The sequence below is a fragment of the Tasmannia lanceolata genome, unplaced genomic scaffold (assembly GCF_043159265.1).
Source record: "Tasmannia lanceolata isolate RefF3 unplaced genomic scaffold, GAP_Taslan_0.1 ptg000012l, whole genome shotgun sequence".
NCBI classification, from domain to species: domain Eukaryota; kingdom Viridiplantae; phylum Streptophyta; class Magnoliopsida; order Canellales; family Winteraceae; genus Tasmannia; species Tasmannia lanceolata.
In genome coordinates, this window is record NW_027518689.1 from 20,900,250 (window position 1) to 20,913,452 (window position 13,203).

A 13,203-nucleotide genomic window follows, 5' to 3' on the forward strand; every position below is an offset into this window, starting at 1 on the left:
TTGTATGAGTCTTGGTCGAATGGAGATGAAATATTAGAGTATAATTGGTTGGAGATGAGAGTGTGATGTATGGGATGTATGGCTATGTAGTGACCCTAGCTTATTTTGTTCCGATTGATGATCCGTAAAGTCAGATCGAAGTACTAATGGCCTAATATATAAATTTCATGATAGATGGGATCTTCTCATGCATTCTAGGGAATGTGAGGATGCTTATTTTACCAGTGAAACTTCACGGATCAATACATTAGGCTATTGTTGGTTAAAGTGTACCAAAATGAGGGTGTCTACGCAAACCAAAATTGATTAGTATTTATAGTCTAATGTGTTGCTTTGTACTATTGTGCCATAGACAGGAATTTCATATGTCAATCCAAAGACTAGCACATTAGCACAATACAACAAAAACGCATGGCTTGAGGATCAACATGCAAAGATGAATCAAGAGAGCTTACACACATTGAAGACATCACCCTTTAAGATGTCCAAGTAAAGAGCTCAAGTCAATGATCCCCACAAGCATGCCTTGTACAATGCCAAGAGGAGCTTGCAGATGAACAAGTGTTGGTGACCCTCTCAAGCAATTAAAGAGAAGAATATTCAAGAAGAGAAGTCATATGAACCAAAGCGACATCAAATGTTCACTTACATGCATGGTTTTAAATTTCGACCGAAATTTTAGATTTCGGTGGGGATCGAAATCGGTATTTGGCGAAATTAGAAATTTTTCCATTTACTAAATTTCAGCCAAAATTTGGGTAATTTCGGTTCGAAATTTCGAGAAAATGCCCTTTTTATTTTAAAAAAAAAACGTTACAAAATTTCGGTCCGGAATTTCAAAATTTCTGTCCGAAATTTCAAACGTGAGTACCAAATTTCGACTGAAATTTTGGAATTTAGGTCGAAATTTTCATTTTTCGGAAGTTCGAAACCGGTACCGAAATCGAAATTTTAAACCTTGCTTATAGGCACAAGAGCCCAAAGAAAATCGTGAAGTCAATGCAATCAATGAGCTAGATAGTTGACATTTTATAGATTGTATTGGAAATCTTTTTCAGGTGGTTTTGCATTTTTGAAGTGTTTGAAACCTATTTCAAAACCATTAGTGAGACCTAATTGTATTTCATTTAAAACATCTTTTACAAGTCTCAAAACATGTATTGGAACCATGGACCAAAGCCTAAATACCAAAGCCTAAATACCAAGGCCCAAACGATCAAGTTTTCAAAGTTAAAACTGTTTTTTAACACAGGGTCGTTGACTGAGGTAGGTTGGACGACCGCGGGAGGCTTGTTGAAATGCCAGCAACCAACTCACAATACTAGGCCAGTCAACTGAGGTAGATCTGGCCAACCTCAGATCAGGTGCTGGAAATTCTAGCTTCCCATCCATATTTGTTAGTCCGGCCGTCCGCATAGGGCCGGTCACCCGCCGCTATCGGGGGTTCAAAAATAAAAAGGACCAGCGCACTAGGCGCGATCGACCAACCCTCCCTAGTCGACCGGGTCTGCGTGAAAAAGTAGCCGTTGGGGCTTAAACGGCTAGTTTTTCTTTTGACCGTTTTACTTTGTTTTATGCCCAAATTGCCCTAAAATGGTCATGAATCATATTAGTGTAGACACCCCATTTTGACCTGGCCTGAGGTCCCGAAATCAAATAAGGTTTCCGAAATCCTAATCCCAAAAATTTCCGAAATCCCAATCCCAAAAATTTTCGAAATCCCAATCCCAAAAGTTCCCGAAACTAAGCTCTAATGATCTCTGAAATTTTATGCTTGCATTCATTTGAAACCCCAAGTGTTCCTTAGTATTTTTCTGTTAGTTGGAAAGTTTTGAAAACACCCTTGAGAAATGATATTAGAATGCCCTGATTTGAAGATTGCGCTAACCCATTTCGCCTATTTTCATGCAAGAGGCCATCCAAAGGGTTGTTACTATTCCCGAAGGGTCTTCGTAAAATTTGGAAATGGGTGGAAGATGGCAGAAAAGACAAGATAATTTAGTACGATTATCAAAACCTAGCTATACTAATATCATCTCCATTTATTTGAGCAGGAGGGGGGTAAGTCAATATATTGGGGGTATCCCTTATGTTTCTAAAAGGGAAAAAGACAAGACGGAGTAGTGCAATTATCAAAATATGGGTCATATGATATCATTTCTCTTCATCAAAGCAGAAAAGGGGATGGATTAAGAGAAGGAGGGAGCACGCATTTCACAAAAAGTAGAAAAATTAGGAAATACTTCTTCGGGATTAGGGGACGACGGACGGAAGCCTCCTGAGCCAAAACCCCTTTCCAAACAAAGGGATAAAAACAAAAAATATAAAAAACTAAAATACACAAAAATAAAAAAGGGCAAGGGTGGTGATCGCCAGGTCATTCGGAGCCCACTTTTCATCGGGTTTTCCCGTGGCTTCACTCGTTTCTTCGAGATTTCCCCCGTGTTCCCATGATTTCCCGTGATTTCCAGAGCATTCGTGGTTTCCCGCATTTCCTTGTGGTTTCTCTCATTTTCTCGTGGTTTTCCACGTTTTGCTGTGGTTTTTTGCTGGTTTTGGGCGACGGTGTGATGAGTTTCACCACTCATTCAGCCCCGTAGACGATAGGTGATGATGACGTCTTACTGCTTAGCATATCCTTTCTCATAGCTGCATGCCTATCATTATGTTTACTTCTAACCATGTGATCGGTTACTGTTTCTTTAGCATAGCCTATTGTTTAGTTGTATACTATTTGTGTGTTTGCTTTATTGATTCTTTAGCATAGCCTCTTGCTTAGTTGTAAGCTATTTGTGTGTTTGCTTTACTGTTTCCTTAGTATAGCCTCTTACATAGTCGTATGCTTGATTGTATGTTTACTTTATCAGCATGTGTTCGTTTATTGCTTTCTTAGATTTATACCTATTTAGCTGTAGTTGGAGACAGGTATTAGGGTCATGCAATGTTGGAGTTGCACTAGTCCGCCTCCCCATCAACTTGAGAGATTGTGAGGATCATTGATGTATCATTGTATGATTCGAGAGATGTATTATAAGGGGGAGACGGCAGATTCTAGTGTTCCATCCAGGGTTGCACAATGCTAATATCAACCCTCCTTTACTTTGTGGATGTGGATTACTTGTGGTAGATAGTTCTTATCTTGTGTTGGTGATTGTGATTGCGCATCCCCGTGCCATATTTAGCTAAAGAAGAATGGGAATAGGGCTTCCTTATCGCTATCCTCGATCTAAGGAGTTCATGGGAGAACACCCTAGAATTCTGTGGATACGTCATGGAAAGTGAGGAGCAGACCCCGTTTCCATCCTTCTCATGCAGATCCAATGGCGGATGGGGCCGCTTTGATTAGTTCCCTTTGATTGGCGATGTATCTTTGATTGTTTGATGCTAGATAGTTGAGCCAATTAAAGCGAGTTGATCAAAACGGGACCACCTTTGTAGAAAGGTCGTTTATTCAGGGATGCTTGTTCCCATTTTACGCCTTTTCAACTAAAACTCATTAAACTAATAAAATATGCGTTAGAGAGCGAGTTTATCGGGAGAGTGGGGTGCCTAACACCTTCCCCATTCGTAACAAGGCACGGACCCCCCGCTTTGGGGTATCGACATGCCTTTTTCAGCATGGAGTTCATATAGGGTTTTAGGCCCTTATCCTAGATGGCGACTCTTTTCTTCATTCCCATCGGATCTCTGATCCGTGTGGGGAAAACGTCGGTACAACTTAATTTCGGGTTACTTGACCCAAATTAAGTGGTATTGTACGCCATTATTTAGATTGCGAGAGCAGCGACATCGAGAGCCACACGGAGCTCTACATATGTGGAGGCGAGTCCGAGGCCGCCGCCTGCCCCACCTTGGCACTGCGCGTTTCCCTCGAGGGTCCCACAATTAGGCTATATATGTGATATATTTCATCATTTAACAACTTTTGGAACTATTGAAAATCATTTTTCACCTAAAACTTTCAAATCCCATTGATTTCTTCGAAGAGATTGATTTTGCATATCATTTTGAAGAAGATCTTCATAGGCTTCATTGTATTTGATCTTTGGAGAGTTTTGTGAGCTTTCATCATTATTATACTAAGCCTATATAGTGGCTAAGAGTGTTTTCTTCATTGTATAGAAGGTCTACAATTCGGCCCATCAAGAAAAGTGAATTCGGCTTTGTAGTGAAAAGGTTGTTCTCTTGAGGAGTTGTGGTGGAGATTGTAACGGCTTGGGATTCTGGATTTAGTGGGGATCCAACATTAGTGGAGAAGTTCCTAAGGAGAACCAACTTGGGGAGTGGAGTAGGCCTTCGAGTGAAGGTGCGAACCACTATAAATCTTTCATGTCGTCTCCTTTGTGGTATTTATGATTCTCCTTTCTCCCTTGTCTCCTTGCATGTTTATATGCTTATTCTTTCATCAACATAAGGATTTAAGATTGAAGCCTATATTTGTTAATCAACTCACTCACACCACTAATCAAGTTGTAGGTTAATTAAGTTATTGCAATTACTTTGGAATCGTTATACTCATTTATATCAACTTGATTAATTAAAGATAAAACTGGGGTGAACTTGCAAAAGGATTTTAAAAGGCACAAATTTTGTAAAGACAACCAATTCACCCCCTCTTGGTTGCCACACCCACATTTCATCCAGCTTTCAATGCATCCTCATATACGGCCAAACCATGACGCTCCTCGCATGCCCACTACTGACGTCCAGGAACAATAAACTCAATCGAGTCAGATAGGTGAAAAATTCCCCTCCACTTCGAACACAGCGAGGACTTTATGCCAAAGGTTGTGATCCCTTTTGTCTACATCTTTTCTTCCCTTGACTTCTCCTTAGCCTTTACCGGGCGCCGCAAGCCACTCTACACATAATCCTGGATGGACGTAGGTGGATCAGCACGTAGCACCTCCTGAGCGGTCGAAAAAACTGCCATGGGAACGCTTGCCGATGAAGAACGCACGGAGGTCCCGAAAAGCCCAATGTCATTGCCTTGAATTAGGGGCTCCCCGAGGAATTCGACCCCTAGATCTCAGGCGCATTCGACGCCATTACAGGGGAAGTGTCCGCCAACTGATCGCCACTGAAATAAGACACCTAAAAGAGACAACACCCTCAGAGCAGTGGAGTGAAAATGAAGATGAAATAACACTAAGAATAACATCATTGAAACCCTGTTATAGATCTCCACCTACTGTTCCGATGGGTTGGATTGCAACGTATAGATACGTCGCTGACTAGCTACACGTGGACTCCACTCTCCTTTACCACCATCCGAAACTATCATTGTCGCATGACCCGAGGCACAAATCCTTGAAAACCATATGAGCAAGCACATTCACAACGCCGTTGTAAAACCAATCTTGGAGACACTGATTGTGTATCGGATCTACTTCCTTGACCTGACTCAAGGGTGGGGGACATTATGATGGGAGTGGAATTCAACTGGTGGCAACATGAAGACACGTGGTGCTGGTCCCATTAAATCTGGAGACCATTACCCCATCACCCCTAGTACGAACCCATCCCCATCTTCTGATGGGGTAATCGTTCAACCCTCGACACGTGGCCATCTCTTGGTGCAAGGGACCACCATCACACCCGAACCCGCTAACATCCACCTACCCTTGAGACCGTATCGCACGATACATGTCCGTTACCTCACCGGCGCCCGCCACTCACAGAAAACAGGTCACATCAATTAACCGCCCAAAAAGGAGAACATCACCTAAACCTTCCAATCGCCTCCACTTGCTGCCCCAGGGATCGTATCACGCTCCAAGAGTGTCCAGTCAACTCCCTCCTCAAGAGGCCGTACGTTGCTAGGTGTCGAAATTACAAAACAACCAATATCGTGACGCCATGTCGCCATCACATCACACCCTGTAATACGGAACCTCCGCTTACAAAAGGGAATCCTCCTCTCCAAACCTAAGATAGCACACTATCTTCCTGTGCTAAGCTCTCATTCTGCTGATCTCAAACTGACTTGAGTGTCGGATGGTTGCCTTGGAGTGACGCCGGTGAAATCATAGCTTTTAATTAAGACAATGGTGAATTCCTTTGTATTCTTCTATCTCCCGGATCCGAGACCCGACGATCGTTGACTGGGCGGGGTAGGCAGAAGTTGATCCGGTAGATTGACTAGCAGTTTCAGCTACTGCTCGTGATGATGACTTTGATTAGCGAGATGTTGACTTGACTGATTATGCAACAGATTTTGCTTATTCTCCTCCGGACCAACCTAAGCTATTTGTTTTCTGGTCAGACACCGGTTATTAGGACAAATCCTTTCGAGAGATTCTAGGAGTTCCAACTCTGGGTGGTCCCTAACCTGTTGCCTGTGGGCACAAGTCACAAGTTGAGCTAACCTTCTTGCCGACAGTATCAGATGCCGGGTGGGATCGAGACCATCACAACAGTTCATTCGCTCAGCCGGATTTGAGAATCAACAATGGCAAAAGAAAACTTGAGTATATTATTAATTTGCTTGATGACCAAAATTCAGGCCCATTTCCCTTGATCCCACTTTGTTGCATGATTCTATCCCTTCGATCTATCAAAGATGGGTTTAGGGTTTAGCCAATAAAATCTAAAGGCCTTCATCTTATGGATGTTCTGCAAGTTCAACGGTCTCGATTGCAAGTGCATGTCTTCATGCTTAACTCAAAAATGAGAAATAAAATATTCACCCTTATTTTTTTACTTGTGGCAGCTCCCGTTAATAGTAAAGGAGCAGTCATACTCATAAATACACTAGACGTCCTCCGTGACTCATTTGTCCTGTCTTTCTTCCGTTCTCTGTTCATCGTCTTTTTTTCTTCCAAAAGGGTAAGAAACAAGTTATGGAAGATCATATACTAACTGCTGTTAAGAAACCCAAAAAGAAGAAGAGATATTACTCAAATCAGAGCAGAAGAAAAGGAAGGGCAGAAGAGGAAGAAGATCCAACGAGCAAATTACCAGAACCCCTACTTATCCATATCCTCTCTTTCTTGCCGATTAGAGATGCTGTTCAAACAAGCGTTTATCAAACAGATGGAGAAACCTTTGGACTTACATTGAAACCCTAGATCTGGATTTTCAAGCTGGGATTTCTTATACCGGTTTTGTTAATTTCACAAATCGATTGCTTCGTCTCCACCAGTGTTCAAGAATTCAGAAATTCCGACTCTGCTTCGATTACTCTACAGAATACACTGCTGATGTTGATAGATTGATTGATTTTGCATTGACAAAGGAAGTTCAAGAACTTGATCTAGACTCATCATTTCAAAGATACAAGTTGCCTGGTTCGATTTTTCGCCCTGGAAAGTTATCGACGCTGAGATTGTGTAACTGTCATCTCAAATTGCCGGTGGGTTTCATGGGTTTCAAATTTCTCAAACGATTATTTCTTTCTGATATCATATTGTCAGACAAATTGATTGAGGAATTGATAGGTGGTTGTCTGTTGCTTGAGGAATTGGAGATTGTAGCATGCTCGGGATTTAGTCCATTACACATTTCATCTTCCATGAATTTGGTGAGATTGACTATACATGAGTGTTGGATTTCTCATAAGTTAGAAATTGATGGTCCCAATCTATTGTGGTTGAGTATTTCGGATGTTAATGATTTAGGATCTCCAGAATACTCCCTAAGGAACATGTCGTCTCTAAATTATGCTAACATTGATCTTAAATTTTGGTTTGAATGGGAGAGTGGTGAATGTAAGCCTCCTCTCAATTTGGAGATGCTTCTTGAAGATCTTGGTCACACCAAAGCTCTTGAATTAAGTAGTCCTTGTATACAGGTATGCTGTACTAGATGGCATCACGCTTTTTTGTTGATATTTTGAACTTATAAAGAAATGATACTCCTTTAGTCAATGTATGTCCTCCAAAATTTGCTAGCTCATGGTTAGTTTAGGAAAATTTATTACGGATAATTGATTTTAGCAAATCATAGAACTATAAAAATTCAATGTTAAGACTTAAGAGTAGTTCAAGAGGTTTCTTTTTTATGATTTTTGTGTTAGAAGTTAGAACTTATCAACTCACCAAGCAGTGCACCCCACCTGTCTTGTTCCACTAAGAATTGTATTGTTCGTCTTCTAATTCACATATGATGGATTTAGGGAATTAATAGTTTGCAATTGTTATTTGGTTTTGAGTACATTTTTACCATTCTTGAATTGTTTTGGGTGAAGGCTTTGTCTCTATGGGAATTAAGAAATCGGCATCTTCCCATCTCCAAGCGCAAGCGTCTGATACTACAGACGGGATTGAATAAATGGGAACTCCCCGGGATAGCTAATTTGCTAAGGACTTCACCCGATCTTGAGATTCTCGTAATAAAGATAGTCCGCAGTAACATTGACAGTGTAATGAATCCATTCCTTTTGTCTTTTGGCCTTTTATCTACATTTCAGCCTTCTTGCTCCTTAGAGTTTCTAATCTACAATCTCTAACCTATAGAATTTTCAGTTTGACGAAGAATTAATGCATAGATACGATTTTGATGAAGGAAGATACTGGGAATCCCTGAAGTCTTCATGTACTTGCCTAGTACATCACCTGAAGAATGTTAAGATGTTGGACTTTATGGGAGGGGCTTTGGGGTCATCAAGTGGCAGTAAAGTTGTTAGAAGCAATCTCAATAAGCAGGAAAAAAAGATAAATCTAGTGAGGTTTTTGCTACAGAATGCGTTGGTCTTAGAGAAAATGGCTATCCACATCTTTGACAAACCACAGTTTATGAAAGTTGTAGAATGGCAACAGATACTACAGGAGGTTACGCAAAAAATTCTTGCTTTCCCAAGAGCCTCGTCTTGTGCGGAAGTATTAGTCTCATACAAATAGAGCAGTGTTTTCTTCTTGATTTGGCGAGAATTACCCAAAATCAGATAATGACTTCAAATTGCTAGCGCTTCAGCTATATCATGGTACTTATTCTCATCTTTCCCATTGAATTAACAACTCTATGCTTGTTTGAAAGTTTCCATGGAGAAAGTGGTGGAATTTGTTGATCTGTTCAAAACATATGTGAAACTTATGTCTTAAGAAAGGCTTCAATACAATGTGGATCCATCCTGAGTACAGCTTTCATTGCTTTCTATTCTTAAATTGAAGCATGATACTATTTTTTTTTTTATCATGGTTTTACTTTGATGGAACTCCACAATCGAACTTTTATTCTCATTGAGTTTCTTCTTTCGAGTGGTTATCTTTTCTCTAAAAACTTATCATCTGTGGTTGTCATGCATAACTTTTAATGTCGCCTACATGTGATTTTTTGTTTTAAGAGCTTCGCTTGCTTTGGATTTTTCTCTCGTATATTTCCATTACTGTTGTGCCATTCATACTTTTGAAATATGCATACAGCAATGTATATAAAAGTTGTGCAGGCTTGATTGAAAATATAAATACATGGCTACAACATTGGATAACTTAATGGCCGTTTGTGCATAAGGTTTAGACAAAGATAAAGCTCAGCATGTGGACACGGACACGAGGGTCGTGTGTCGACACAGACACGGAGTGTCAGACACGGTAACCCCTAAAATTTAGAAACGGGGACACGGCTAAAATAGGAAGTATCTATGATATAACAACAAATATTAGTTAAATAAGAGCTAAAAAGGCTTAATAATAAAAGAGGTAAACACAATATGCAATAATAAAATAGAATGCTATACTTGACACAGTACAAAAACATGTCCGCACCCACATTAAGTCTAACACTTATAGCAATACATTTAAAAGTGTCCAAAGGAGCGTCAACACGGGTGGACACGCGTGTCGTATTGGACACAGAAGGACACCTGTGTTAGCAATAACGTCAAAGTGTTGGCTAAATCATAGAGCTCAAAACATTTACCAGGGTTATATAATGGTATGATAAATGAAGGCAAGCTTATGATATGGCTTTAACCAAGATGTCTTTAATATTTTTTTGAAATATAACAAAAAATAATATCAAGAAAAAGAAGGGAAGAGAATCCAAAATAGCCGAGATTGTATTGACCTCACTTGTAAGGACTGCTATGCATTTATATGGTGTACAATATTGCTGTATAAATAAATTTAAATGTGAATGGATGTATATATATATATGTGGTAAATTAACACTTAAGGTATGCCCTCTGTATAGTTTTATGTATTAAAATGTGTATATGTATAACTATATATGCATATACGCACAGTATAAAGTATAAACACACACACACACACACACACACACATATATATATATATATGTACATGTATATACATATAAAGAAGAGTGGAGAATGGACTAGAAGAGAATAGAAGAGGGTAGAAGAAAAAGAAGAGAAAAGAAGAGTCACGAATAGACTAGAGGAGAATATAGTAGAAGAGAGTAGAAGAGAGAAGAAGAGAAAAGAGAAGTAGAGAAAATATTAGGAGAGAATGGAAGAGAGAAGAGAGAAGAAGAGAGGAGAAGAGAATAGAAGAGAAGAGAGAGGAAGAAAAAGGAAGAGGATAAAAGAGAAATTCGTGGATGGGGGAAAAGAGGAAAGAAGAAAGCGGAAGAGAAGGAAAGAGGGAAGAGAAGAGAACAAAGGGAAGCGAAGAAAAGAGAGGAGACGAGAGGAAAAGAAGAAAAGAGAGGAAGAGAGAGAGAGAGGAAGAACGATAAAATCCCCCCTTTACCATTCAAAAAAAAAAGAAAGAGAGAGAGAGAGAGGAAGAACAGAGAAAAGAAAGGAAGAGAGGAAAAGAGAGAGAAAGAGAGGAAGAGAAGAGAAAGGAGAAACGAAGAAAGAGGAAGAAAAGAAAAAAAGACGTAAGTAATTTATTATGGTTGTTTTCATAGGACTGTAGAGGAGGGATTTCTGGTTAAATTCTAAGTCCTGAATTTTAATGTTCATAACTTTGTCATTTTAAATCCAAAATAAGTAGAATTTGGGTATGTATGACCCCCTGGATGTTGGCTTTCAAATAAAAGAAACCTCATCCAAAATTTCTTTGTTATGAGAGTTATGATGGTCTTTTTTAGGACTGTACAATGAGGATTTTTGGACCGATTCACAATTCCGAATTTAAACATTCATAACTTTGTCATTTTAAATCCAAAACAAGTGAAATTTGTGTTTGTATGATCCTTGGATGTTGGCTTTCAAATGAAATATACCTCATCCAAATTTTTTTTGGCATGAGAGTTATGGTTGTTTCAATCAAAACTCTTTCAAAAAAGAGAGTTATGGTTGTTTTCTGTAGACTGTACAGTGGAGATTTCTAAATAGATTCTCAGGCTTGAATTTAAATTATCATAACTTTGTCACTTTGAATCCAAAAGAAGTGAAATTTTGTGTCTGTATAATCCCCTGAATCTTGGATTTCAAATAAAACAAATCTCATTAAAAAATTCTATGGGATGAGAGTAATGTTTTTTTTTTCTCGAGACTATACGATAGGGATTTTAGGACAAAATTTAAGGTCTGATTTGAAATAGGTATGACTTGAGCTCTTCAAATCTAAATGGAGTAAAATTTATCCTCATTTTGATGACATGGATGTGTAGTTCCAATGGAAGAAATCTCACATAAAAATCAGTTGTGAAATGGAGATATAGTTTTCTTTAAGAGTCCTACTCTTGATGGAAATTATATGGAAAACAGTTCTGAGTGATGCCAAGTCGAGCCTCGAGAAAATATTAAGTATGTAGAAGATGTGAGTATCCATTTAGTTGTCAATGGGTCCTAGGTGTAAAAAGGAATATGATAAAAATTCATGATGTATTTTAGAAAAGTTGGAGTTGGAGGCTAAGAAGGGAGATAACTGAGAATTCTATCCTTATTGCATAAGCAGTATCATTCGGTAAGTACCCTCCCACACTATTGTTCTGTGAAAAAAAATCATATACATGTATTACTCATCAAAAAACAAGTCATATAGTTTTTGGAATAATTATTGCATGAAAACTCTTTTGAGCATATGATACGATCTTCATGATTTCAGAAAATTTTAAAGGCATATATGCGTATGATTTGCTAATTTAGTGTACGATGAAAGTATGTATGGTGAGAATGATGTGTGATTATAAGATGAGTTTGATTGGCTGAGGGAAACCTAGGCTGAAACCAAAACTCAATCTCCAGAGATAGCCCATTATTATGGCTCTTTTGTGTATGATGATGGCCCGTCATGGTGCTATGGACCACTGGTGGATAGCTTTGAGGTTCCAGCGCTAGATGGAAACCCGGAGTGCAACCAAAACTCAATCTCCATGGATAGCCCATTATGATGGCCCTTCGGGGTATGATGATGGCCCCTAGTGGATTGCTTTTGAGGTCGCTAGATGGAAACCCAGGCTGCCACCAAAACTCATTTTCGAAGGATAGCCCATTATGATGGCCCTTCAGGGTGTTATGGACCCCTGGTGGATTGCTTTTGAGGTTCCAGCGCCGGATGTAAATTCGGGCTGCAACCAAAACTCAATCTCTAGGGATAGTCCATTATGATGGCCCTTTAGGGTATGATGATGATCCTTCGGGGTGTTATAGGCTCCTGGTGGATTGCCTTTGAGGTTTTCAACCCTGGAAAAGAAATGAAGGAAGATGTTAACATGTAAAGTTATATAATTTGTTATTAGATCCATAAACAATCATGTGATGAATTTCAAAACTGACAAAGTTGTAACTTGATTTGATAACATCATCTTTTTGGCGTGAAACTTTATGTTTTCATCATTATATGATCGTATACGTTATGGTATGCATCAAATTTTGTGTGATTTGCAAAGCTTATTCTATTATATATGAATGAACTTGTTTTAATGGCATGGTTTTCGACACAGAACAGAGCTAGTAGGTGTATCGTATTGGGCTAGTTGTAGGTCCTTACATTTACGATTTTCAGATGTTGAAGAGCTCGATCAGTAGAATCTAGAGTAATTAAAGGCTGCTCCACCAAGAGGAAAAAAGAAAGTGGGAAGTTAGTGTAGGTTTTGTCATGTTTATAGTTATGACAGCTTATGTTAAATGATGTTGGATTTTGCAATAATATTTCCTAGTGGACTAGAGTTGTATGTGGATCCCAGTTATGCATAGTAAATAATCTTATATTTGATATATTTAATATGATGATGTGATTGGATCGGAGGGGTGAATGTGATGCATAGGGGATGGGGTCGCTCTTTTCTCTCATCCTCGTCTCTCTACCCCTTCGGCAAAGGGCTGGATTTGGGGATGTGACAGAGAAA

At 39.2% G+C, this 13,203-nt stretch overlaps 1 protein-coding gene across 5 annotated transcripts in view; it reads left to right on the top strand.

Annotated features, from left to right (window-relative positions):
* Positions 1-6,754: 6,754 nt before the first annotated feature.
* The window catches only part of LOC143887697 (putative F-box protein At1g60180), a 29,625-nt gene continuing 23,176 nt past the window's right edge, over positions 6,755-13,203 (top strand). For 3 of the 5 annotated variants that reach the window (XR_013254340.1, XR_013254341.1, XR_013254342.1), the window contains exons 1-3: positions 6,755-7,792; positions 8,189-8,362; positions 8,466-8,923. Coding sequence is in view for 1 of the 5 variants with exons in the window: in XM_077391841.1 (XP_077247956.1) it covers positions 7,364-7,792; positions 8,189-8,362; positions 8,466-8,840 (978 nt within the window). In the remaining 4 variants the exon portion in view is untranslated. Of the gene's footprint in view, positions 7,793-8,188; positions 8,363-8,465; positions 8,935-13,203 lie in introns of those variants that run through there. The other 2 variants (XR_013254343.1, XM_077391841.1) reach the window with 2 other exon arrangements.